Genomic DNA, 25195 nt, shown 5'->3' on the forward strand with positions numbered 1-25195 from the left:
TCCACTGTTTGTGGTGAACTCTTCTATTCCTCCCATTTCTGTTCTGGCCCAATTTTCAGTCAGTCAGCGCACGTTCATTGACTGAGCTTCATACTGTTAGTTCCTTGGAGAGCTGGATGCAAGCGTGTTTGCGTAAGTTGCGTAAGTCCCTCTGCATAGGCAAATACTTATGGAAATGAAGATACATGCAGAACCATAAAATAAACTTTAGAAGTGCAGAAGTATGTTAGATTACCTCAATAAAGATAATTGTTTCCTCCGTTTTTTGTAGAAAATCACATAAAAAGAGCACTAACCTCTGTTAAAGCAATACACAATACAGCTACTTGGACAGCTAAGCGGTTGGAATTTTGTTGAGAAAAAGAACAAAGTAACAAAGTGACAGTAATTTTGACAGATTTGCATAAATATGTGGTTTTTTGTTTTTTTAAATAGAGCAACCTAAATGTAAGTTTTAAGCGTAGATAGTGTAAATTAAATGTGATGAAGTGGCAGCCAACGCTGCAGGTCTCTGCTGGTGTAGTTTGAAGGGAAAATTGGTCATTGTGCGAAGGGTATGCCGGATTTGACCCTGGTCGCAAACAGACATGCAAGTGTGAAATCCACTTGAAAGGTAAGCAACTGATTAAGCTGCATGACAAAGGCAATATCATCTCTCTTTCTCTCTCCAAATATTCTGTTCACCCACATCTCTTCTCTTTTCTTTGCATTCATTTGCTTATTAACGGGGCTGTTTCCACCGCCTTACACAGCACATACGTGTAAGTTTAAATAACAAATCCTCTCATGGCTGAAAAGCCTGCAAGACGTCTAAGAAACAATTCAATTTGACTGAATACTTATATTTCTCCCTCTCTCTCTCACTCTTTTCCTTACTCTCTCTCTCTCTCTCTCTCTTTTTAAAATTTGTACAAGCAATTAGGTGCACGTCCTCATGCCTGTTGGGTCTGTTACCATAGCTACAATACCATTGTGCATGCAATCATCTGGTCCTTGTTTCCTCCAATAGGGTCGCACGGCTAAAGCTGTAATATAAAGTAAAGATGCTCATCTTTCAGCAACACACTAGTAAGAATCATTATGAGCAGAAAGTATTGTAGAGTGGCAGACAGGGGACTGCGCCCAGTCATGGCGGACAACAGAAATAAGATCCGACGAGCCAAACAGCAGGAGAGAAAGGTGAGAGCATCTACCATTTTGAAATTCAACTCCTTTCATTGTTCATTCAAAGAGTTTGGTGCAACAACAGTAACAGTAAACAATATACGGCTTTGCATTCAAGCTTTGAAAGCCAAAAAGGAGCAAAAAAGAAATGTCACTTTAAATGAAATGCATTAGCTGGACGAAAGCTGGCAGATACAGTCTTTAGACTTATAATTGTGTCCGAAGGTTCTTAAGTCAAACTGAGCTTCAGTTGGTGAGATCAAAGAATTTCAGCTGAGCTTTGCTTTAAAGGAACGATGTTCTTTGTACATTTCATATGACGGAATAGCTGAAAATAAGGGGAAGAGACCCAAAACATTAAAACAGATTTGAGGCTTAAACGATCTGAATCCTAAATACAAATACATGAATTTAATTGTAGTTACACAGATGTGGCCTAAATCAAAGAGAACCCCAAAACACATCAATCAGAACATCCAAAGAAAAGATGCATTCAGGAGCAATCATGGAGGAGCTTTGAGGCCAGGCTTGTTGAAATCAAAGGCCTGAGAGCAGAAATATGTTACGCGAGCTATCCATATAAGTCAGAGAAAAATAAATGCGGTCAGTTCAACTGCAGCTTGGAAAAGGACAACAGCCAATGCAGCATGTTCAAGCTGCTCCCCTACTGGGCGGCCCATGAGCCTGTCGATATGGTGGTTTGATGTTGGATGGAAAATAAGAACCCCCCCACAACAAACAGAGGGCTGGAACAGAGAGACTGGAACAGAGAAAGAGAGGGTAGAAAGGGAAGAACCATCGACAGATGGACTCTGTTGTGATTAAAGATGGCGGCTGTCTTTACTGCAGACTATGAAGGACTATACTCGATGCCTAGAAAAGCGGTGGGAGTAGTCTGCGATTCAGCACAACAAAACCAAGAAGCACACAGTAAGGTAAACCAGCAGGTCTAATGTTTGCTTTGGAATCTGTGAGGATGAAAATTGGTGTTACGTTCCTTTGTCTTGTGTATCGTTCCCTTACGTCTGTTACCGTCTTTCATGTCTGTGCCGTACTGTTTTGTTGTGTCAGCCCTCTCATCAAAAGCAAAGCACATCATCTGATTTGACCAGTGAGTGTGTATCGGATGACCAGACAAGTGAAGACCACGATAGATTGAACACTTAAATTAATTTGGATTTCTTCCAGCCGGCTGATGTCTGGCAATGTATTTTCGCCATTTGGTACATGGTTCTGCATGTATGTCTTTGGTATTATATCACCATGGGAAATGTAGGCCTTTTAATAAGATTTTTTTCCCCCTTTTTCTGGGAATATGGTGCTCTGCAAGCTATAATATCCTGCAAAATAAACTCAAGTCTGCAAATTGCTCAATCCTCTGTGGCTAATCCATTCCAAGACTTGTTAGTCATGATCTATTCAGCCTGGACAAAGGATATCAGCAGGACATCAGAATACATTTTCTGACAGTCTTTTGATATTACTCTTTGGATCATTTCCAGAACTTAAAACAAATACAGAAAAGCTTTAATATTTGTTCGTCATATCAACGGTTTTGAATGTTTTTAGTCCATAAGCCCCGCGATTGCTTTACATTATAGTTTTGAGAGCTTTGAAAGATGCATTGTCCTCTTCGTTGTTTCTTTTATACTTCTTAACTTTTGGCAAACTCTTTGAAGACAGCCAGCTTGAAAAATCTTTATTGTGTGCACTGAAAATGGGAGCTTCCATTTAAATATCTTAATGTGGCTTTGTTCATCAGAGAGTCTTCAGCAGAGATAAGCCTGTTTCAGCCAAAGCCTACAAAAGAGCCTAAATCCACACTGACAGGTGGAACAAAAGAATGCATAAAGAGCTGAACTGGGAGACATGAAGTTGTCCTCTGGTAATGCTTAACTGCAGCAGTAATTTGAGAATATTTTAAAATATGAGAACAGTTTTTAAAAGGTAGCTTTGTAGGGTTGTGGGAAAAAAATCCCCCCTGCAAAGTACAGAATAGTGAATAGTGAATGTGCATTTTTAGAATTTAGTATGAAGGATGGGTGCATGCATAAAGGAATTAAGAATAAAATGTAAAATCTTCTCCTTAAAGGTTTTATACAAGTGTGTTTCCATAACAATTCTGACACAAAGTGCTTATTTTACAATAGGTTTGCTGATTTTAGTGAAAACTTGTTCACACTTCAGAGTTAGGCACAGAGAAGCCTCTTCTATTGTTCCTCTGTGCACTAAGCAGCTTGGCTGAGCCAGTTGCTTGAGGGTTATTTATTTGTAGGTAAAAAGAAAGGGAAGAGCATTTTTTTGTACAAATTTCACACCCAGCTGTTTCAAACTATCAAAGAGGTCCAGTTTGAAAAGCCTTCTGGTTACAGGACTTCTTGAGCTTATGTTTTTAAACCTTTTCACTGTTGCAGTTATTTACAGTTTGTAGTGTTATGTTTTGGACAGCATGCCAAAAGAGGTCAAAGTGTGAATTTGTCTTTTATGATAAAGCACACTTATTTTTAGGGACAGTTCTATGCAGAAAGGCACATTTTATTTCTTGTTAATTGCTGAAGTTAAAAGCAGATAACTGACTTCTGGGAACCATCAAATCTGTTAATTTTGGGGACTTTAACCTCCTCTTATTTACTTTAACTGTAATATGAGAAATCTCTCTCTGATTACTCACAGACACCTCCTGTACAATCAGGAGTTGTGCAACTAAAACTGGCACACAGATACCTCTTGGGCATCTGAAGGTTCTTATCTATATCAGATGTAATGTTGTCATCATATCATCTTAGCCTGTTACAAAGTTGCAAGACAATGTGACAACATCATTACATGTGGTATAGATAAGAACCTTTAGATGCTCAAGAGGTATCTGTGTGCCAATTGTGGTTGCACAACTCCTGATTGTACAAGAGGAGTTTGTACAAACGGAGAGATTTATTTACGGTAAGATTGTTATTCATCTTTGAACTTAAGGTGGCAGCAGGGCTAAGGCCGGGTTAGAGAGGATGCTATATTGTGCATGGTTTGCCTGCTTCTTGATTCTTTGACCTACTCCTGTACTTTCCTCAGTGTCAACTTGTGTCAGTGGTTTTTGTAGTGCAACAGATCCTACTTGGGTGGTGACTAAGAAAACATCTCAAATTATCTCAGGAGGGACTGAATGACTCTTCTCTCCAATCATTAAACTGTAAAAAGTTGAGCTTTTTAATTCAATTCAGTTTTATTTATAGGGCACCAAATCACAACGCCTCAAGGCACTTTATAATCTAAAGTAAAGACCCTACAATTTTATAGTTTTTTACAATTTTAAACTATCTGTGTAATGGACTGGGTCATTGTGTTGGGCATGAGGCCACAATACCCTAGTGTTAGGAGCTTTAGCTTTGTTTTTTCAAGAACATTTCGTATATAGATCAGTAATGGTTTTGGTTTCAGATATAGTGCAGCAGAAACATCTTCAAATGAAAATGTAACTGTTCCATAATGTTGAACTCCTGCATTTTTTCAGTTATGTAGGAACTAGTCTTAACCAATATTTCTTTCTTTTCAGAAGCAAATGGATGGCAATGGCAAACCATTATGGCGACATTCTACTTCAGCCAGGACTTTCCATTTCACGGGGGTGAGAAGGGCTTTACCTTTGCAGAAGAAATGTGTGCTGAGTAACAATACAATGGAATCTTCAATAAAAGGATGCACTACTGGAGGATGCGTGAGGAAGTCAATCAAACTCAAGGTAATGCAGGTGGATTTGCTTGCAGATCTGCCTTTTCTCCATCTGTGTGTTCACCAAATATAAACATGTAGACCCAGAAGCTGTTGACCCTTGGAGGAGAAAATTTCCAGTTAACACTACAAAGGAGTATACTACAAAAGAAGTTTGACATAGCAACACTTCCTTTGCGCTAGCTGGCTTGACTAAACCTGAAACTCTCAGTCAGTGATAAGGGGTATCTTTCAACTTTCTCCATTAAACTTGGTTTTCTGGTTCAGGCTTTGTGTGTCCTGACATAAAAGGAGGTGTTTCACTCGCCATATGACTTTTCTTTTTCACAAAATGATTCCAATCGTAGACATTATCAGGTCATGATGATTTAAAAAAAATCCGACAAAAAGTACAACACTACTGGAAATAAGCAAAGAGAGTAATGCTGCAATAAGAGCGTTAAAATAAAGATTTTGACTGGAGTTCATGTATTTATTTTAAAGCTGATTGCACTCTTGGTGCTGCTGGTTGTTTTTAATTGGATTTTTAATTGGAGCTTGGAAACTTTAGATTAAATGGTAAATGGCCTGTATTTGTATAGCGCTTTTCTAGTCCCTAAGGACCCCAAAGCGCTTTACACAACCTGTCATCCACACACATTCACACACTGGTGATGGCAAGCTACAATGTAGCCACAGCCACCCTGGGGCGCACTGACAGAGGCGAGGCTGCCGGACACTGGCGCCACCGGGCCCTCTGACCACCACCAGTAGGCAACGGGTGAAGTGTCTTGCCCAAGGACACAACGACCGAGACTGTCCAAGCCGGGGCTCGAACCGGCAACAAGGCGAACTCCCAACTCTTGAGCCACGATCGCCCCAGATTAGATACAAGTAACATCACATGTTACTATTCCAAGTAGCCCACTAAAGGGGATATTAAAATAGCTTTAGTAATGTACGCCTTAGCAAGTTGCTCATGTAAAACTCTGACTTTAAACTCATCATCGCTAACCCATTGATCTTGCTTCATAGTATACTCTCAAGTCTCCAAAAACAGGTACAAAACGCAAGAACCCATAACAAGGCAATGTGATAACAATAAAAAAAACTAATAAAATATACAATAAATAAATAAAATGGTATGCAAACCCTAGGATAAAATGATTAATTTGTCAGTTAAAATAAGCACATAAATATGTTCTTATGTGGGACGATTATAGACTGATATATGGTCATTTACAAATATAATCAGCCATTTTTTTTCTTTCAAACATAAACATATTTGCCTATCATTTGGTAGGAGTAGTTATTCACGAGTCCTTATTAAGATAACATCACAATGCTTCATTATTGTCACAGCAAGCCATGGATTACTTGTGTACACTCTGTTTACGCTCTGCCCGACTCTGCTCGGACAAACTGGTTGTTATGATTGGGATATTCCAAACAAGTGTTGCCAACTGGGAAGTTACACAGTGCCCCCTGGCTGACAGACTATGCAACATCTCCCATCTTATATTCATCGGCCATTACAAATTCTGATATCGATATGTCACGAATATGTGCAGGGATATACAGTTAACCAGCTGAGGAGTGACAAAGGTTTGGATAACTATTTGTATTAGCACTTGTAGTTCGTAAGAAGCTGTTCTTCACAACATTACCTGTTTGATTGTTAAAAGCTAAGAATGAATCCATAAAAACATCAAGATTTAAACTACAGATCTACATATGTGACTAGAGGACCAAATTATTTTTGTTTCACTCAAAGAAAGTAGCAGTTAAAAAATTGACAGTGCTGGAATTATTCTGATTTGCTTTTGGAAGAAACAACAATAACACAGAGTAACTGATGCTATAAAGAGAGAACTGTCAGGGTACTTAAAATGCTTAAACTGCTTCTGCACAAAATCAATTTTGCCTGGAGGAGGCTGCAGTGCATTGGGCCTTTTTCATGTTTTATGTTGCCCGCATAAATATTGTAAGAACTACAGTTCACACTTGAAAGGTTTCCAGGTTTGAGCCGGTGTTTGGAGTGATACGTTGAGACAAAGTGTGAAATGTTTGTGTTCTTGTTGTATACACCTGTATCCTGTTATCCTACTCTAGTTGTTTTTTTTTAATGATTTCATGTAATTGCTTACTAATCAAAAACAATATGTTATTATAGTGTCCCACTAGCTTTACATCTTAGGCTCAGTAAAACAGTGTGACAGCTGAGGAATTCAAATGACACAATCAGGCAGCAGCTGCACATTGGCTATTGTAAACTGCTTATTATATTTGTTAATTCATGCATTTCAGTTTTCTTCATAAAGACACTCGAACAAGATCTCTTTATCCCAGTTGCTTTAAAAATACTTGCAAAAATTGCATTTACACAGAAAATGTACCATATTTTTTTGTGTCATGAATAATGAGGCCAGCCAGATTCATTGTTTTTACACTATTAGTATGTTAAAGTTTAGCTGATGGCCTCATCATTATGTGTTATGTACCGGTACGTTTGATGTCTGCTTTATCAGATGTTCTAGCGAAACTTCCTGGTGGTAAAAGTTTATGATAAAGGCCGCCTGAATGCAGCACATAACAGGAAGAGTAAACCCTTGCTGATTTTAACTGATCAAAGCGGCTCTTGTAGAATAATCAGTAAAGTCATCTGGTGCAGTCTGTGGTTGGAATGAAACCTGTAGACTCTCTGACTCCGAAACAAGTGGTTGCCCAACCTGCTCTGAAGTGTAGTCTACTCTTGCTGATAAGTGCTACTCATTCTCTGAAGAAGTTCTTTAGTGTCTTTTGTGGATACATTCTGAGTCTGTGTCATTGTTTCTGCCTGGCAAGACACACTCTGACAAAATAAGGCTCCTCAAACCCATTAAGGTAAACATTTGAGCATTTTTGAATCTTTATATATACCAGGGATTAAAAATCAGGGCAACGCTGACATCACAGGTTATCATACTGGCTGTAGATCTGATGTGAACAACAAAAAAACGGCTTTTCAGCTTAATGTGCACAGTGATGCTGATGTGTGTAGCAGTTAATCAGTCGTATTGCACTGCGGTTTTATTTTAGGTTGACTTTTTAAATGTGTTGTTATGTCGTATTTCTGTGCATTATGCATGAATTTTCATGTATTTCACCACTTGAAAGAGAGAGAGAGGGGAGGAGGAGGCGGGTGGAGAGGAAAAATCGGTGTACCACATGTACCGAAGCTTAACACCGGCAGTTTGTGAAGTGAACAGGCGAGGCGCTGTGCATCATCTCCTGTAGCCTCAGCTCCATACAGACAGTGAGAGACAGCCATGGAGAAGCGGAGAGCGGACTGCTTTCTTTGTTATTTTTAAACTCTTGCAATTCGCAACAATGACACTGTCGGCTGGGACTCGTGTCGGTCCGATAGCCCGATGCACTCGCAAGCAGAAAGATTTTCACCGGTTAAGTATATGTCACTTTTTTTAATGGCTCCCCCCTTGCTCAGAGATTGGGATTGCGGTAATCGGGGGGGAAATATACCATCGCTTTGCTTTGCTGATTGTAAATGTGTTCGGAAATGGTTGCTGGGATTCCCTCTGTGTCCTCTGACGGTAGGGGAAATGTTTACGGGTGCTTATGCTGTGTGTTTAGTTTAGCAGCTGTTAGCGGGTACACCACAGATATTATTAGTGTGACAAAGTTGTGCACTTGTCGGTCGGCTGCTGATAGGCCTGGCTCGCTCTCTCCCTCTATGTGTGTGTGTGTGTGTGTGTGTGGAGTTTGTTTCTGGCTCCCCTCCCCCACTCGCTGTCGTTCTGCTCATTCTGGAGAGGCCAAGACATGGATGTGATGAGAGGCTCACTTCAAAGGAACAACCCAACTGACACGGTTTCAGAAAAAAAGGGTCATTTCCCCCCCTGTTTTAACTCGACTCTGACCGGCGGAAATTGTATGGAATCCCTTCTAAATATACCTCCGCCGGAGCCGCACACCTGAGAGCACAGAAGCGTTCATTTATATATTAATACGCGGATGCATCGTCTTTACAGGTAGCAGCAGTTTGCCCGGGTGATTTATTCCTACCAGCATCGTTAATAGGCCTGAAACGCTCGGTTTTTTTTGGAGGGGAGGGCTAATTTTCATTCCAGCACATCTGGCCTGATGCACAGTGCACGTGCTGCTCACACTCCAGGGCTCTGCAGCGAGCAGAGCCGCTGCTGCCAGTTTTGTCTTCATACAGCCTTTGTTCAATCAGAAAGAAAAGATTTGTATCAGTACTGAACCAGACAAGAGAGTGGGTGTGCCCTAAAGGGAAGGGTGATCTTGCTACAGTAAACCCACCTGTCATTTGTTCTGAAATCATAATTTGGCAACATTTATATTTAATCCTATTAGTCAACAAGTAGGCTGCACTGGGATTTCGATTGGGAAGTGATTTAGGCTGAAGTCAGGGCTATTTGCGTTCAGCTTCTCTACCCGTGATTTGGATCTGCTTGCAGCTGTCAAGAAGTAGTGGATATGTAGTGGAGCTGCTGTGGATATGTGAATTTAAAGGGTCAGCTGTGGCTGCATTAGACCTTAAATTGAATCCTGACACAGTATCTGGGAAGCTTAGCCATAAGCTAAGCAGTCCATACTGCGTAGAGGTGGAGATCCGGGCTCTACGGTGTCGTTCCTCAGCAAAAAAGCAGCACACTTGGTTATTACACAAAGACTAAGATGTGTCCTTGATCCCTAAAATCATTTGATACACCATCCCAGGTCCTTCCCTAACACCAGGGGGTATCATATAAAACGAAAATATGGCATAAGGATGTAGAATGTGTCATTTGCAGTACTGCTATGTCAGCTAGTGGGAAATAGACTTGGGCTGCTTCATTATCAATTTAATTTTGTAAACCCCAAGTGAATTTTCACCCTTCCAATACTAATTTGAATGAAACTGGAATAGATGTGTGAGCTAATGATATGCATTTGCTACACTGTATTCATACTGCTGTCTAGTAAAAATACGCCTCTAGACTTTCGGCGCATATTAAAGGCCTAATAGCTGTAGATTTCGATTTCTGCTCAGGTTTGCAGATTGTATGTCGAATATCTGATCCTAGCGCATGAATGCTTTTCTTTCACTTTACGCTTTTTTGATTATAAAGTACCGCTGTACTGATTTTTACTGTGGGTGTGTTATTGGACATGACTCAAATGTGAGATCAATGTGCTTTAGGGCTTTAGAGTAGTTTTCAAAAGCTGACACAGAAATAAGTGATATTTATTTACCTGCTTTAAAAAAATCCAGCAAAACAAAAAGAAAAAGCCCAAAAACCAGATTGGTATTCTATTGATTGTGAATTTCTCAGTGTGGAATAAATTGTATTGTAAAAACCTCAGAGCAATGTTACACTGTTAGTGCCCTGTCACTGAGTAGCAAAAGACTGCCTTTCTATGACGTGTTGAAGCTGCATCTCATTATAAATTTTCCTCCTTGCAGGAGTTCTTTTGCAGTGGCATAAGTAGAACTCTGGATCGAATAGTTGTGCAGTGTGGGCTCTACGGGGACGTGGTATATGGATGCTGGGACTATGAGCATAAGCGACAAACGGGGCTACTTAGCAGACCTAGGAGGCAGCTTCACTGAGGATGCTCCCAGACCTCCTGTCCCCGGTGAAGAAGGAGAGCTCATATGCAGTGATGGTCGCCAGCACAGCAACCTCAGCTTCTCCTCGAAGAATGAGAGCCTCAAATGTGAGCCGTCTGTGGCTACACCCAGGCGATCTGACTTGGACCTGGGTTACGAGCCGGAGGGCAGCGCTTCGCCAACACCACCCTACTTAAAGTGGGCGGAATCTCTTCATTCTCTCCTGGATGACCAGGATGGCATCCTGCTGTTTAGGACGTTCCTCAAGCAAGAGGAATGTGCAGATATGTTGGACTTCTGGTTTGCCTGCAGTGGTTTTCGGAAACTTGAAGCCAGTGAGGTTACTGAGGAGAAGAAGGTGAAACTGGCAAAGCTGATATATAAAAAATACATCCTGGACAACAATGGGATTGTCTCTAGACAGATCAAACCAGCTACAAAGTCCTTCATCAGAGACTGTGTGATGAAGCTTCACATTGATCCTGCCATGTTTGATCAGGCTCAGACTGAAATACAGACTATGATGGAGGAAAATACCTATCCATTATTCCTTAAATCTGACCTATATTTGGAATACACACGGACAGGGGGTGAAAGCCCAAAGTTGTACAGTGACCAAAGCTCGGTTTCTGGCAATGGAAAGGGGCTATCGAGCTATTTACCACCTTTAAAGGAGTATGAGGAATGGAGATGCGACCAAGGACCAGAGGAGCTGCCTGAGTGCGACCCCACGCCAAGCAGCCGTCTGACTCAGAAGCTGCTGATGGAGACGGCACAGCAACGAGTTGCCAACAGCACAAGATTCCAGGACAGTCACGAGTACAGGTAAATCCTCCGAGCAATCGAAAAAGCTTCACTTCAGTTTTAGCTGCACAGCATTCCTCTGAAAACTGCTGAATTAGAAAAATAAAAAAGCCCTGAAACTGCACACCAGCACTTGGGCTGATGTGACTGTGAGTGTAGCTCAGGAGATGGCAAAGACTGTGTGTGAAGAGAGTTTTAAGTATTTGCACTTATGGTGGTGAACAAATCTCAGAAGATAATAAGGCTGCATTACCGACTGTTTGGAGGTTGCAGCAGAAATCTCTGTGGTGCTTGTGAGGGCACTCTAATAATCATGTGTTTTGCTTAGGCACTGGAACAGACTTTGTATTGAAAGAGTCAAACAATGATTTTGTTTAAGGAGGAGTTCTCCTGAAATCATTGACCCTGGAGTTTGTAATCTTTGCCTTCCCTTTCCTCTGTATATGAGGGCTCCATAATAAAATATTGCAAAAATCCTGTTTGACTGTTTAGTCTAGAGCTCCCAAACATTTTTTTTTACTGTTAGCCAGGGCTGTTAATAGATCCTTAAAGTAGGGATCCTTTTTGAATTTTAATTCACAAAAATATTAAAATCTTCACAACAATATGACATGTTGGAATGCACAATCCTATATGATCTTTTTTCAGTTTACACATCTGCTGCAAGCTTTCAGTACATTACATGGTCAATAGTGCAGCTTAAAGTCAAAGAAAATATGCTAATAAAAAGTGGAATGTGTTATGTAGAATTGGGACAAAGTTCATTTTTTGTATTCTGAAGCACATCAGCTGCATACCAATGTCCAGGTCTACAAAGTCTTGGCTTTTTAGCGCCAGTCAAGTGTTGAGTCGAGGTGTACTGTTTTGTGTTTGCCTGTCATGCTCCTGCACATGCTCTTGTTTTTCACAGTATTTATTCCAGTGCTGATATTTCTGATTGCATTGTTAACAGCTGAACAGAACTGGTGGTTTATTAAATTACCTATAGCTATGTGCTGTTATATTTGGTAATGTCTGCATGAGTGAACTGGAAATGCCCCGGAAGACCAAGTCTGATTAATCAAACAAGACAAATCTTCACTGATGCAACACTTGGATTTCTTTCTTGTTCTTTTTTTTTTGTATAGGCTGGCCTTAGGTTGTTGGTAATCTTTTCCTTGATTTTTAAATATGCATAATAGTGATAATAATTAATAGCTCGGAGCTGTATGAAGGGAAAGAAAACTTTGGTTTAAGGTTGGTTATATTACAGAATGTACTGGATATATGTGGGTAGATCTCAGTGATATTTTATGCATGGAACCTTTCCAACATACAGCAGTCGAGAGACTGGCAGAAAGAAGTGATATTTTATTGGCTTTGGTAGGTTCTGAGTATTTAGACCAGGATCTAGATGATTCAAAGGCAAAGGAAATTATAATCCTGTTAAATTAAAAGAAAAAGCCGCTTAGAAACAGAAACTTTGTTACAAGGGCTGATAGGAAGTCAACTTCTAAAACTTAGTGTGAACTAAGGCTACGGCTTCAGCAGAAGGTTAAGGACTCTTGCAGTAAAAATTGCCAACAGAAGCATGTTTGGTGTGCGTCACTGTTGAAATCTCACAAGGAGCACTTGTAGCATTGTTCGGTTATTGCTACAACGTAAATAGCCACATTGTAAGACTTTAACGCAATTGCCTAATTTGCTGTTATGTATAATTTTCAATTTGCATCACTGTCAGACTACAAAAATGTTGCCATGTTTGACCTCTGTTCCTGCAGTAGCAGCGGTATGATGGTGGGGACAGGAATTTACATCAGCTGACGAACATAGAATACCTTACAGATAGAAAGTTCTCTGTTGCAGCAATATTGAACACAGCCCTGTACTATGTATCTGTGACTGAAGAAATCATTTGGTCAGTTAAACAGCGTGAGCATGACTACTACCCTTTCTTTCCAAATTCGTTCACTGTGGGCACCTAGACTCTTACTAGCTGATATCTGCAGATTGCAGAATGCAAAAGGCTCTGTTGGAGGATATGAATGTTTGAAATCTTATCCAAAATATAGAAAGGAACAAAAAAAAAAAAGCTTCTGCCGCAGGCATTTCGGGCGTTTGCTGGTGAAAATCTACACGGCAACTGATAAAGAGGTTTTAAGTTGTGATTGAAACACACTTGTGAGCTTATTTCCACATCATTATTTCAGCAATCAAGCATTTGGCCAGAATTACAAAAAAGCATTTCATTTTTAAAGCATCACCCATTGGGTTTTTGTGAAACTAAATTTTACAGCAGTTTTGTCAGATCTCTTCAGAGACAGGCAACAAGAGACATTAAATAGTCTTTCAGAACAGCTTTAAGAAATGAGATGACTTGAAAGAGAATAGCCTTTATGTGCATTAATGTTTTGGGAGATTTTTGCAATGTGAACGAGTCAGATTTGTTCTCATTAAAGTTAAAGTTATATTTCAAAGGCACGACTTCACTATATTTGTTATTTTCAATGAAAGTTGTTGTTGCCTCTGAGTAATATTAAAAGCCACCCCACAACAATCACCAGGCTTAAGTAGAGTTGAGTTGCACATGGAATAATAATAATATTAGTCACAATTTTTATATTGTGTAAGTTAGATAGAGATACTGAGATACTGTATTGCATTTTTCAAGTTAAAATCTTGAACTGCCAGTGCCACCCATGCTTTCTTCCTGGCTGGCAAAGAATGCTGAAATGCACGTTTCGAGAGCTACGCCTGAATGTATCGAAGAGACGAGTGTTCAGTGTTCGGTGACGGAGATGGTTTGATACGACTAATGGCCCTACGCTCATTATCGCGGGTGTCGTGTGCTGATTTTGACATAGCTTCGTGTGTTGCATGCCAAAATCTTTGTGGCGCTTCAGCCAGTCAGGTCGTGCACCTCGCCGTTTTTGAAACCGGGTGCCGAAGCTGGGTTGAAGACACGAGTGTACGATCGTGTCGGGTTTTTTACGGCCACTTTAATGATATTCCAGCACAGAAGCTCAGAGACTTACAGATATACAGAGGAAGATTTTGCAACGTTTTGAAAACTTGAGAGTTTGCGAAAACTTTGCAAAAAAACAAAAAGTCAAATCTTTGCTTCTGGTTTTGGCTTATTTTCCTTGTATATCAGTATTTATGTGCCAGTATTATCTGAGTTGCGACACCTATCATTCAGGAGAATACTGCAATTTGAGACAATGTTACAGTGGCGAGAAAAGCAACAATCGGGCCGGAAATACTCTGGCCTTAAAGAAAGCATCTATGTACCCAGTGAATGACTATCATTGAACAGAGGTGGTGGGTTAAGAAACCAGTAAACAGATAACACCTTTTCTTCTTTCAGTTGTATCAAAAATGTTACCACATACTCCACAATTACCAGTTTAAAGGTTTTGATAGAATGCAATTTTAATACTTGTACTAGCCCTTTGCTAACCTGGTGTTCTAATTATTCATAATTATAACATATTTATAAGCTAAATGTTAATGAAGTTGAGTGCAGTGATTTTGTTTTGAACTCTGGCTCTTAACAAGGAAAAAAGGACTTCAGGAAATTGCAATTTGAAAAGAAAGTATTGATGTCTTGCATGTATAATTTTTATTAACCTTTATTTAACCAGGAAGATCCCATTGAGATTAAAAACCTCTTTTTCAAGGGAGACCTGGCCAAGATAGGCAGCAGCAGGTGTCTCACAGTTACAGAAAAACATTTATAGAAATGTTTTCTAAAAATGTAAAAGGTTTTAAAAGAAGTTTCCCTAAATTTCATTAAATCTATGAGGAAAAATTGCATCTGGATGTGTCTGACATTTGACTGTCCAATACTCTGGTATTGAATTTGAAGAGTATGGCATGATGGTGCAGCAGTCAGCACTGTTGCCTCAGAGCAATAAGATCCCTGATCAGGCCATCTGGAGTTTACATGTTCTCCAAGTTCCTGTGTTCTCCCAAAGTACTCCAGCTTCCCCCGACTATCCAAAAGCATGCACGTAAGGTGATCCTATAATTGTCCGTAGGTGTGAATGTGAGCGTGAATGGTCATCTCTGTGTTCCTGCTGTGGACTGGTGGTCTGTCCAGGTTGTACCCTGCCTTTTGCCCTATGACAGCTGGAATAGGCCCCAATGCCCTGTGACTCTGATTTGAGCCACAGGGCACACAGGGCATTTGAGTCACAGGGTATTTTACATGCTGAAATGCTATCAAAAATGCTGTTGCTAGCCTTTCTTGCTCTCTGTTGCTCTTACTTTACTCTGGTTGAGAGCCTGTTTGTGTAAGCCATGCCAAAGAGATAGAAGTGCGAGTGACAGGATATTACAGCAGCAAAAAAATAAATGAAAAAGATAATAATGGATTGGATTTATATAGCGCTTTTCAAGGTACCCAAAGCGCTTTACAATGCCACTATTCATTCACTCTCACATTCACACACTGGTGGAGGCAGCTACAGTTGTAGCCACAGCTGCCCTGGGGCAGACTGACAGAAGCGAGGCTGCCATATCGCGCCATCGGCCCCTCTGGCCAACACCAGTAGGCGGTAGGGTAAAGTGTCTTGCCCAAGGACACAACGACCAGGACAGAGAGCCCGGGGATCGAACCGGCGACCTTCCGGTTACAGATACGCTTCCCAACCCCCTGAGCCATGGTCGCCCCATGATAAAAACCTTTTACACTGTATGAACAAACAGAGTCTCTCATAACTCGCAGTTAATGGCTGTTTATGGCCTTTGAAGCCTCTGTTTCCTTGTGCCAGACATTTTTCAGATGTGAATCACTGGCAGTCAGGTGGCACGAGGGGTCAGGAGGGGTCAGGGGATTGATATAAACTAGCATTAGGCTCACTGTCAAACTTGGGAAAACACCGTATAGTATTTGCAAACGACCTAAGTTGTGTATAATTAGTGGGCCTATATGAACTTAAATCCAATCTCACTTATGCCAACAATGGCAAAAAATTAAGCAAATCTGAAGAATTAAATCGAAGGACTCTCATGTTCTCCTATCCTCATTCCTGTGGTTGAAGATAGAAATCTTCATCCAGCTACAAGAGCTGCAGGTTCTGTTATCATAATAGAGCTTTCTGACAGATGGAAAACATTTAAACAAGTATGTTACAGAAAATAAATAGCAGGAACAAATAAACTCCAGAATGTAGTGACATGAGTTTATCCATCCTGCTTACTTCATCCTTACTTTGAGGCAAACTCAGTTTAAAAAAAAGCAAGATAAAATATCAATCAATCAACAAATATTCATTCATGTATTGATTTGTTTTTATATGCAAATTGTATGTCCTCTGCTCCTTTATTCTTTGCTTCAAAGTCGTGAAGACAGCACACTGCTGCCTATACTGCACAAAAAACAAAACAAAACTGACTTCTCATTAATGCACTCAGTTCAACTGATTCTTGGCCTGAAGGCTGGTGTTTTACAAGATGTAGCATTTCTAATCTTGTTTATGTTGGTATGTTAACTACCTTAGAAATCATCCAAAAAACTTGAGGATGCCTTTCATATCTCGGTCTACTTCTGTTTGTTACCCTTTTGTCACCATGTCCTGTTTTTTGTTTTTTTCTTCTTTCTTTTTTTCCCCTCATTTTTCCAGGCATGCACCATGTCGGGAGACAATCAACCCGTACTACGTCAACACTGGCCATGTTATGGCTCCTGCCACCAGCGCCAATGACAGTGAGCAACAGAGCATGTCCAGTGACGCAGACACCATTTCCCTTACAGACAGCAGTGTGTATGTATTTTGGCTTCATCCAAACATTTCACACACAGTTGTACCAGTTAAAACAGGCTATGCAGGTTACAACTTTTAGGGGAATGACAGTTTTACCTTCACCAATAAAATAGACAGGATCCTATTATATGTGGGAATAGTATATATTTTAGTGCAACTTGGATTTCAGTGTTTTTAAGTCATAGCCAGTTGTGTGCTTTTGAATGAAGATATGCAAAATAAAGACTTTTAGTTGCAGATATGACACTGGGGAATTCAGCCAACGAAGCTTCAAAGCATGCACAACTGCACAAAAATGTTTTTGAAGCTGAATGGATTAGAGGCTGTTATCAGCTAACTGACCCAGGACTTCCAGAACAGGAAAAAAAACCCAGAATGAGTAATATCATATAAAATTACACTCTTCTGCATGTTATATGTCACAACGCCGCTTGTGCAGAAGGGACACTATTAGCCTGTGAGCATACCTGTCCTGCTTTACTAATGAATCACTATCTAGGTGTTCATTTTAGGCACAAATCCTGTGAAAAGCTTTCAACTTCAAAGCTGCCTCTGTTGTTTATTCATGAGCATGTTTTATGAAAATGTCTTTGTTTAATTCCAGAGATGGGGTTCCACCCTACAGATACCGCAAGCAGCATCGCCGCGAGATGCATGAAAGTGCCAGAGCAAATGGGCTAGTGCCACTACCTCATATTCCAGTGAGTTATTCATGGGTTATTTCCCTTTTCTCTCCATTTCTGCCTCGACACCTTTAGCTGTCGGTTCCTGGCTTATTTTTCTCTGCTCCGCCATTGGAGATGTGCATATTTAAGCTCTGCTGTGTCGCGGGGTCCTGTGATGATGGAGTATAAGAATAGCTGATGGTGAAAGAGTAGTCTGTCTAAATGCAGCTTGATGCTTTCCTAAGCTGCGTGCGCTTGAAGCCTAGTAGACATGAACCTTTCCCTGTGACAGCCTGATGCCTCCCTCTGCAGCTCCTGCTCTCTCTTGGTAGGAAACTCGAGCTCTAATTAGGCCTTGGAGTAAAGCGTCAAATTAAAATGCCTCATCCAGCCTCTCATTAAGATGTAAGAATTGACTATATAGAAGAGCCCAAATCTCTACCCCTAACAAATTACTCTTCAGTTTTTTTTAATAAGAAAAAACAGAGATTATGTTTTAAATATGTTTAAAGAAGAGTCTCTTGTCAAGTTATTTTTGCACTTACTGGATTCAAATCGGGGGGCACAGTTTGAATAGGTAAGATTGCAGTGTAATTGCATACACTGACAGGAGAAGAAATTGTACACTTTACAAAAAAACCCAAGACTAAAGTTGCAGTTCCTGTGTAATTAAGTAGAATTTCAGTAGAATTTATTTTATTTGAAATGACAATGTAATTATATTAACATACAAATACTTAAAGGTAGGTACACTAAAAAAGCAATCAAACAAGGAAATAAATTGAAGTGGTGGAAAAGTGGAAGGAAATCATGCAGTACTTAATATTATTTAAAACCTTATTTAAAAGGACAAAAAACAACATTAACTGTCTTTCTAAGGTGTTGGGCTAATGGATGCTGGCACAACAGCTTTAGTGCTCATTGGTGTTAATTCTCGAGGTCCCAGGAACTCTACTGGACAGTTCTCCCAAAGCCTCCATTTAGAGTTTTTGTGACTGTGGTGTGTTAAATCTGCAGTCGGTTAACAAGGTTTAAATATGCCTATGGTAAAAGCAGTAGCATATGTTTTACATCATTTTGATACTCATCCCAACCCCCACAAGACCTACGCATGACTGTCTTTCAATTCAGCAGACTACTTCCATCATGACAGACATGAAAGACGAACACCCGGAAAAGCAGGGGTCTAGTTGGGCCCAGCTATGCCAGAAAAATGCTCCCACAGCATAACAGCTCTGATGGATCCCCCTCACTGTAGGGACCAAGCATTCCTGCTTTAAATTGAATTTGTCACATATCTGTAGAATGAGGCCGTTATTAAATCTGGTCTAAATCTCTTTATGTCCTCACAAACAAAGACACCTTTATCAAATATATGTATTACAATGTAAGTAAGTAAAATAATGTAAGTGATGTATTTCTAAGATAACTGTGTTTATGAGAAAATGTGATTTGATCTTTATGTTAGTTAAATATATGAACTATTGCCCTGTTGTAGGGCAATAGCCCTAATCAGTGCTAACAGCTGACCTGATTAGCTATTTTTGTGGGGCGGCAATAATGCACAATGAACATTCATTCTTTAATTTATTATTCATACCTTTTTTTTGCACTTTAAGGTTTACTGTGTTGTGGTTTTTTTTGTGTTTAGTGCCGACATGGGACAGTTTTCCAATTTCGTTGTGTTATTGTACGAGGTATTACTGTGCAATGACAATTAAGAGTTATCTTATCTTACTTTTATGTCAGAGAACCTCCTTAAGCAGCACAAACAATAATTTTGTGCCATTTTATTCCAACAAAACAGTTTTAGCTCATTAAAATTATCATTAATATTTTTAGTTCATGCCTTAAAACTTCAATAAGATTAACGTCTGGTCATTTCTTGTATTTTTACCATTCATACTTATGTTCTTTCTGTCATTGTCTTTTTCCATTAGTCAACCTCTCCTAAGGTTGTGCTGCCCTGATATTCTTCTGTAAAAGTTCTTTGTACAATATGGCAAGACACTTGTCAATGAAATATTAACTGAATTGAAGACTAAATGATTCAGATACCAAACTGGTGAGTCCCTACTGCTGGGGAGCAAACCCACATCTTCAGAAATAATTACTGTTAATACTTATTTTAAAGTTTTTCATGGTTCACACCAATCAGTCTTGAGCAAATACTCAGACTTGCAAGGTTAAGAGTATTTTACAGCAGTGAATGAAGCATACTGAAAAAAAGCCCATCAGCTTTAGTGATATTTAGTGGTAAAGTTGTGGCACATTCGCTAATACTTAAATTTATTATCCCTTTGGTGTTTTTAACACTCAACACCATCTAGTTTAATGTCTTCCTGCTTATGTTTAAGCACTTTAATGTGATTGCTGAAAGGATGTTGGAGGCCAAGGTGGGAAAACATCCTGGGACTGCTGAAGTGGCTTTGACAGTAATGCAGCAGTGCTTACATTTTGACATTTCTTTCTCCAGCGCCCAAACCGGATTCCAAAGGATATACACGTGGAGCCAGAAAGGTTTGCTGCAGAGCTGATCAGGAGACTGGAGGGCGTACTGAAAGAGAGGGAGGCTCAGGAGAAACTAGAGGAACGACTGAAGAGAGTACAGTTGGTATGTTCTCTCTGTTTTCTGAAGAAGCGTATACTATTGAAAGAACAATCAGAAGCTGTATTTTGTTAATTCTGGCTAATTTATATGAATAAGAAGCATCCTTTAGCGGTTTCTACAGAGGTTCAGGCTGAATGGAACCACGTGTTCACTGAATGACCTCTAATATAGTCTCAACAGTGCAGAGCTACTGGTTACACATTCAAGTCATGTGAGGAAGTGTTAGGAGCTGAATATTGCTACTACTGTGTAACACAACTGAAGGATTTTAGTGATGAGGGGATAGGGGAAATGAAAATATGAGTTCCTAAAGTTAAAAATGCTTTGGGGCAAAGGAACAATTCTTTTTTATTTGCTATATCATCAGTAATATGTCAGCTAATAATGAAAAATGCAGTACAGTGACCTAAAGAACTAAACTTAAAACATTTTTTCATTTGCAAAGCTTGAGTCAGAGACTGTTTGTGATTGCAACATGAAGGGCTGGTTTTAAAGATCACATTTAAAGTCCTCACAGTGCAAATGGTAAAATCAAAGAGCTCTGTTTTCCCAATTTACTAAGTTTGGTTTACTTTAATAAAAGAATACTTGAATAGATTGTGAAAGCTTATTGAAAAGCAGATTGCTGGTTGAAGTGTAACAGTAGATTCTACCGATGCTTATTTCTGAGCCAGACTGTGAGGTGTGTGCTCGGCCGTTGAGCTTTAAGTCTTCAGTAACAAAGGAGACTTAAATCCACCTGGCCTTAATGAAATTAATGAGGCCAACCATTTGAATAGGGAATAAAAAAACATTATGAATCACTTGGAGAATTCTGTCCTTGGCCTGTCAGCAATCTGGCTTTGTCTGTGAATCAGATGGAGCACCTGCACATGCCGCCACTTGTAAGCCTGGAACAGTGAGCCGCCTGTTTGATGTCACTTGAATGTTGATGAAATGGTTCCTGAAACCACAAATGAAATCTCCCTCAGTGTACGGTGCCAAGTATTAAGTCTCAAGGCAGGCAATTTATGTGGGTAGCTATGAAAGGAAAGAAGGTGCCATCACGCAGCTGAAGGTTTGGCCTGTAGAAACGGGAGGCGAGGACGCCATTCATCAAGTAATACTTTGGAAATGTGAGCTTGGGTTTTAGCTTGTAAATGAGGATATCAGAAGCAGTAAAATGTGATATAGTTATGGTGTCTGTAGCATAAAATTAGATTTTTAAGGGTGTGCCATCTTGTTAAAAAATCCAAAATCTGATTCCATGACAATGCAACTTTTCAGCTTTCCACAGCTCCGTCATGCATTCTGCACAAAATTTGATTAGGACTTCACATAATGTAATTATTGTACGGAGTAAGCAAATTATCGGCAAAAGATCGTGAGCAGGGCTCTCACTGATTCCTCGAAATATCTGCTCGTCTCTTCTTCATTGTTCTGTGTGGATTTTGTGGGCTCGGCTAGCGCAGATATCCGGATGGAACGCGGAGATGTAAAGAAACATCAATTACTTAAAAACTTGCCAAAAAATACTTGGCTGCATGGGTCATATTTTGCAATACAGCTGCATCTAAGAAAGCCGTGGGCATGAGAAAGTTAACTGCGTGTATGAACAGGCTGAGTTTCCTTTTCACACAGTTGGAGTAAGAGGATGGCGAGCACAGAGGCAGCGCTCAAAAGATGGTTTGGCATGTTTACAAGTGGAGATCTATTGAAGGTTGATTTAATTATTGACATAGCTGGCATGAAAGGTTTGAGCTTGTGCTGGTTAAAAATGAAAAGTAAAATCTGTCTTTCCATATATACATATTCTCCCCTTTACCTTCTTTCTCTGCCAAAATGTTCCCACCTTTATACAGGAGGCAAAATAAAAGGCGTATGGTGCTCATTTCTCCACCTACAATAAAATGTTTTCTCTTTATCAAAATTTCCCCGGGAAATTATGATGAATATATTATTATCAGGGTGAAACTGAATGCTTAAGGTCTTTACTGTCGCCCTGGACAACCTACTGGCATGACTGTTGAGATTACAGGGGGCAGCAGGATTACATGATGACTGTGTCATCAGTTTTAACCACAAGTCAAGAGCCGTTGTTGTAAATAGGTGCTCATTTTGGTTTGGTGTAAACAACATGTGTTTGAATAGGTGGAGAAATAGTTTTAAAGTGCTCATGTAAATCTGCCCTTTGCGTAATGCTGCTTCGTTTAAATAGCCACGGGGCCTTATTGTATAGTAGTGAAGCATGCTAGTGCTAAGCTAAAATATCATTCACATCAAGGATTATGTGGAAACAAGTTAGAAGAGGGGAAATTATATATCATTCGTGATCCTGTCATGATCGGTAATCTCTGATAGGGATTTATTTTTTTCAACCACGAGTATCAAATAAAAATGCTCGAGCTCAAGTGTGGATTTCTAGAGACATTACACTCCTAGAAGTTTCCATTAAAAAAAATCTAGTAATGTTTTATGATAGTTTGTTATGTCAGTATTTCATTTAGAATAAAGTATTTCTGTTAACAGAGGCGTGAGATCCTGGGCCATATAGGAATAACAACATGACCATGCAGTTCTTGACTGGCATTCTCCGTTCACTCTTTCCGTTTAACATTGCACGTCCTGCACTTCCTACAGTGCCTGCTTATCAAAACCTATTATGAAAGCCTGCAGCACCCCACCCTTTAAATCCCCCTGGAGACGAGTCTGTCAGAGAGTTTTGTCCCAGTCAGTCAGCGCTCGAGCTGTAGCAGTTCTGCTTGTCATGACACGAAGCCACAGAAATATGCTATTTGGATGCTGAAACGGTTGTATTCATAGATTGTCTCCAAACTGCTGCATTAAGAAGGAGAACACACATTTCAACTTAAGGTTAAACCTGCCATCTTCAGGTTGAAATAAGTACTGCAGCTGCAGCCTGGTGGAATAGCATCAGTTGTGCTGATAGTGCACATGGAACACAGCTGGTGAATAAATAAAATGCACATTTACATATTTTGTATTTCTTTGCTATATGATTTAAATATAGCAAAGAAATTGTAATCCATGCTACGAGTATATATACATTATTTATAAATTAGGTTAGCCTTTTTTGTGTTTTCTTTGTGTTATATGTTGTGTTTATCTTCATTTAGATTTTTATTTCAAGGTTTTATCTTTTACATTGTGCGTATATTTGTTTGTGCTAAAGGAAGAGGAGGCTGACGAAGTCATGATGGCCACAGCAACATCATTATCCAGTCACAGGTTCCCCCCTGGTGCTTATTCACAGAATTACAACCCTCGCTATGCTGACAACACCTACAGCGCTCCTTTTGTCGGAGATGCTCATGAAGAAAACCCAGAGAGCATCTTGGACGACCACGTGCAGCGAGTCATGAAGACCCCAGGCTGCCAGTCGCCGGGAACCGGCCGTCATTCTCCGAAGTCGCGCTCACCAGACGGTTTCCCAGGGATAAAAGGGATTGGGATGCCAGGCCAGGGTAAACATGCATCCAGGCACGGTTTCAAGGGAGAAACTAGCCACTTGTACCACCACAAACACCATGGCCACCACACAAGCGTGGGCAAGCCCAAAGAGCAGGTGGGGGCTGATTTAGTCACGCATGTGCATGGGAGCTTTCCCTGGAGCACCGAGTCAAGTCATTACGGATCAAAGTCTCGCAGCTATGCAGATGGCATGGGATCCAACCCCATGGACTATGCAGGGTACATGTAAGGAACAAACTAAGAAAAACTGAATTCACACATGAAAAATACCTGTTGTTTTCTACTTATCAGTTATTTATTTTCTATTTTGCAGCGGGAGAGGTGGCACACAGTGTAAAAGAGCATCAAAGAGAGGTGAGGAATTGCGGCCTTATGACATGCCGGGGCCTGGAGAGGAGATGGAGAAAAACCAGAAGATCCTTTTGTGGCTGATGGAAGGACAGAAAGAAATGGTTCAGCATAAGAGAAGCCCATATGGGTCAGTCATTACCTTTTATTAGAAAACATAAATTTTTTTCCTTTTTTTTAATTAAATAAAACTAAAACATTTTAGACATGTGCTCATGCCACTATGTCACCAGTGCACAAGTAAAGCTAAAATATGCTAAAATAAGCATGTTTCTTTATTTTATTAAATAAATTGCTGATATGTTTTTTATCATAGGAGCACCACTGGGTCCAAAAGGACTGTTGGACATGAGGGATCCCGCCTCGGCTCAACGGGGTCGATGCATCCGTGCATCAGTGGTCAGCTGCGGAACAGTGTGCAGCCGTCTCACCCTTTCATCCAGGATCCCACCATGCCGCCCAACCCAGCTCCCAGCCCCCTCATTCAGCTGGAGGAGGTTTGCCGGCGACTCGAGGAGGAGAAGATGAAGTCCGGAACATTGCAGCCTAAGCAAAGGTAAAAGAACAGATATGACTCATGTCCACTTGTTTAGTTCTTCAGTTTTTCCAAAGAATATAATATTCTGCCATATCTGTACCCTGCTCTGTCGTACTTGTGACAATTGCTCCCCTCTTCAGCTCTTGGAGCTAAGTCATTGCTGGCTGTCAGCAGATAGAAATCTCAAATATATTGTGAAATACAAAGAGATTTAAAAGGCACAGACAAGCTTGTGTAAATGGTTTGAAAAGGGTTTGAATGTCACAGACTGTAATTTATATATATTAGTTAAGCCACAAAAGAGAAAGCCAGCCCTTTCCCTGTTATCTAGTGAAAATCTTTAGCCCGTGCGCCTCTTTTTTTTCTTCTTTTTTTTAAGCTGGTCTGTGTCTAACCACCTGGGTTTTTTGGTCTCTCAGGTATGTGCTGGAGGTGATCCAGAGGGATCGCACAGCAGTCAGGCCCGTACAGTTCCCTCAGCTCAGCGAGCTCTCCGAGCCCGAGTACGTCCACTGTGTTCCACAAATAGCT

The 25195-nt window shown here is 40.2% G+C and overlaps 1 protein-coding gene across 1 annotated transcript in view; it reads left to right on the plus strand.

Moving 5' to 3' along the window:
- Positions 1-8113: 8113 nt before the first annotated feature.
- Positions 8114-25195, plus strand: part of axin1 (axin 1) — a 23219-nt gene continuing 6137 nt past the window's right edge. Inside the window, exons 1-9 of the mRNA XM_013909030.1 lie at positions 8114-8306; positions 10334-11305; positions 16891-17031; positions 17636-17732; positions 20173-20310; positions 23480-24003; positions 24092-24256; positions 24443-24682; positions 25084-25167. Coding sequence (XP_013764484.1) covers positions 10410-11305; positions 16891-17031; positions 17636-17732; positions 20173-20310; positions 23480-24003; positions 24092-24256; positions 24443-24682; positions 25084-25167 — 2285 coding nt within the window. The 5' untranslated portion in view covers positions 8114-8306; positions 10334-10409. The remainder of the gene's footprint in view (positions 8307-10333; positions 11306-16890; positions 17032-17635; positions 17733-20172; positions 20311-23479; positions 24004-24091; positions 24257-24442; positions 24683-25083; positions 25168-25195) is intronic.

The sequence above is a fragment of the Pundamilia nyererei genome, unplaced genomic scaffold, assembly GCF_000239375.1.
Source record: "Pundamilia nyererei isolate P.nyererei 1_Seehausen unplaced genomic scaffold, PunNye1.0 scaffold00018, whole genome shotgun sequence".
NCBI lineage: Eukaryota > Metazoa > Chordata > Actinopteri > Cichliformes > Cichlidae > Pundamilia > Pundamilia nyererei.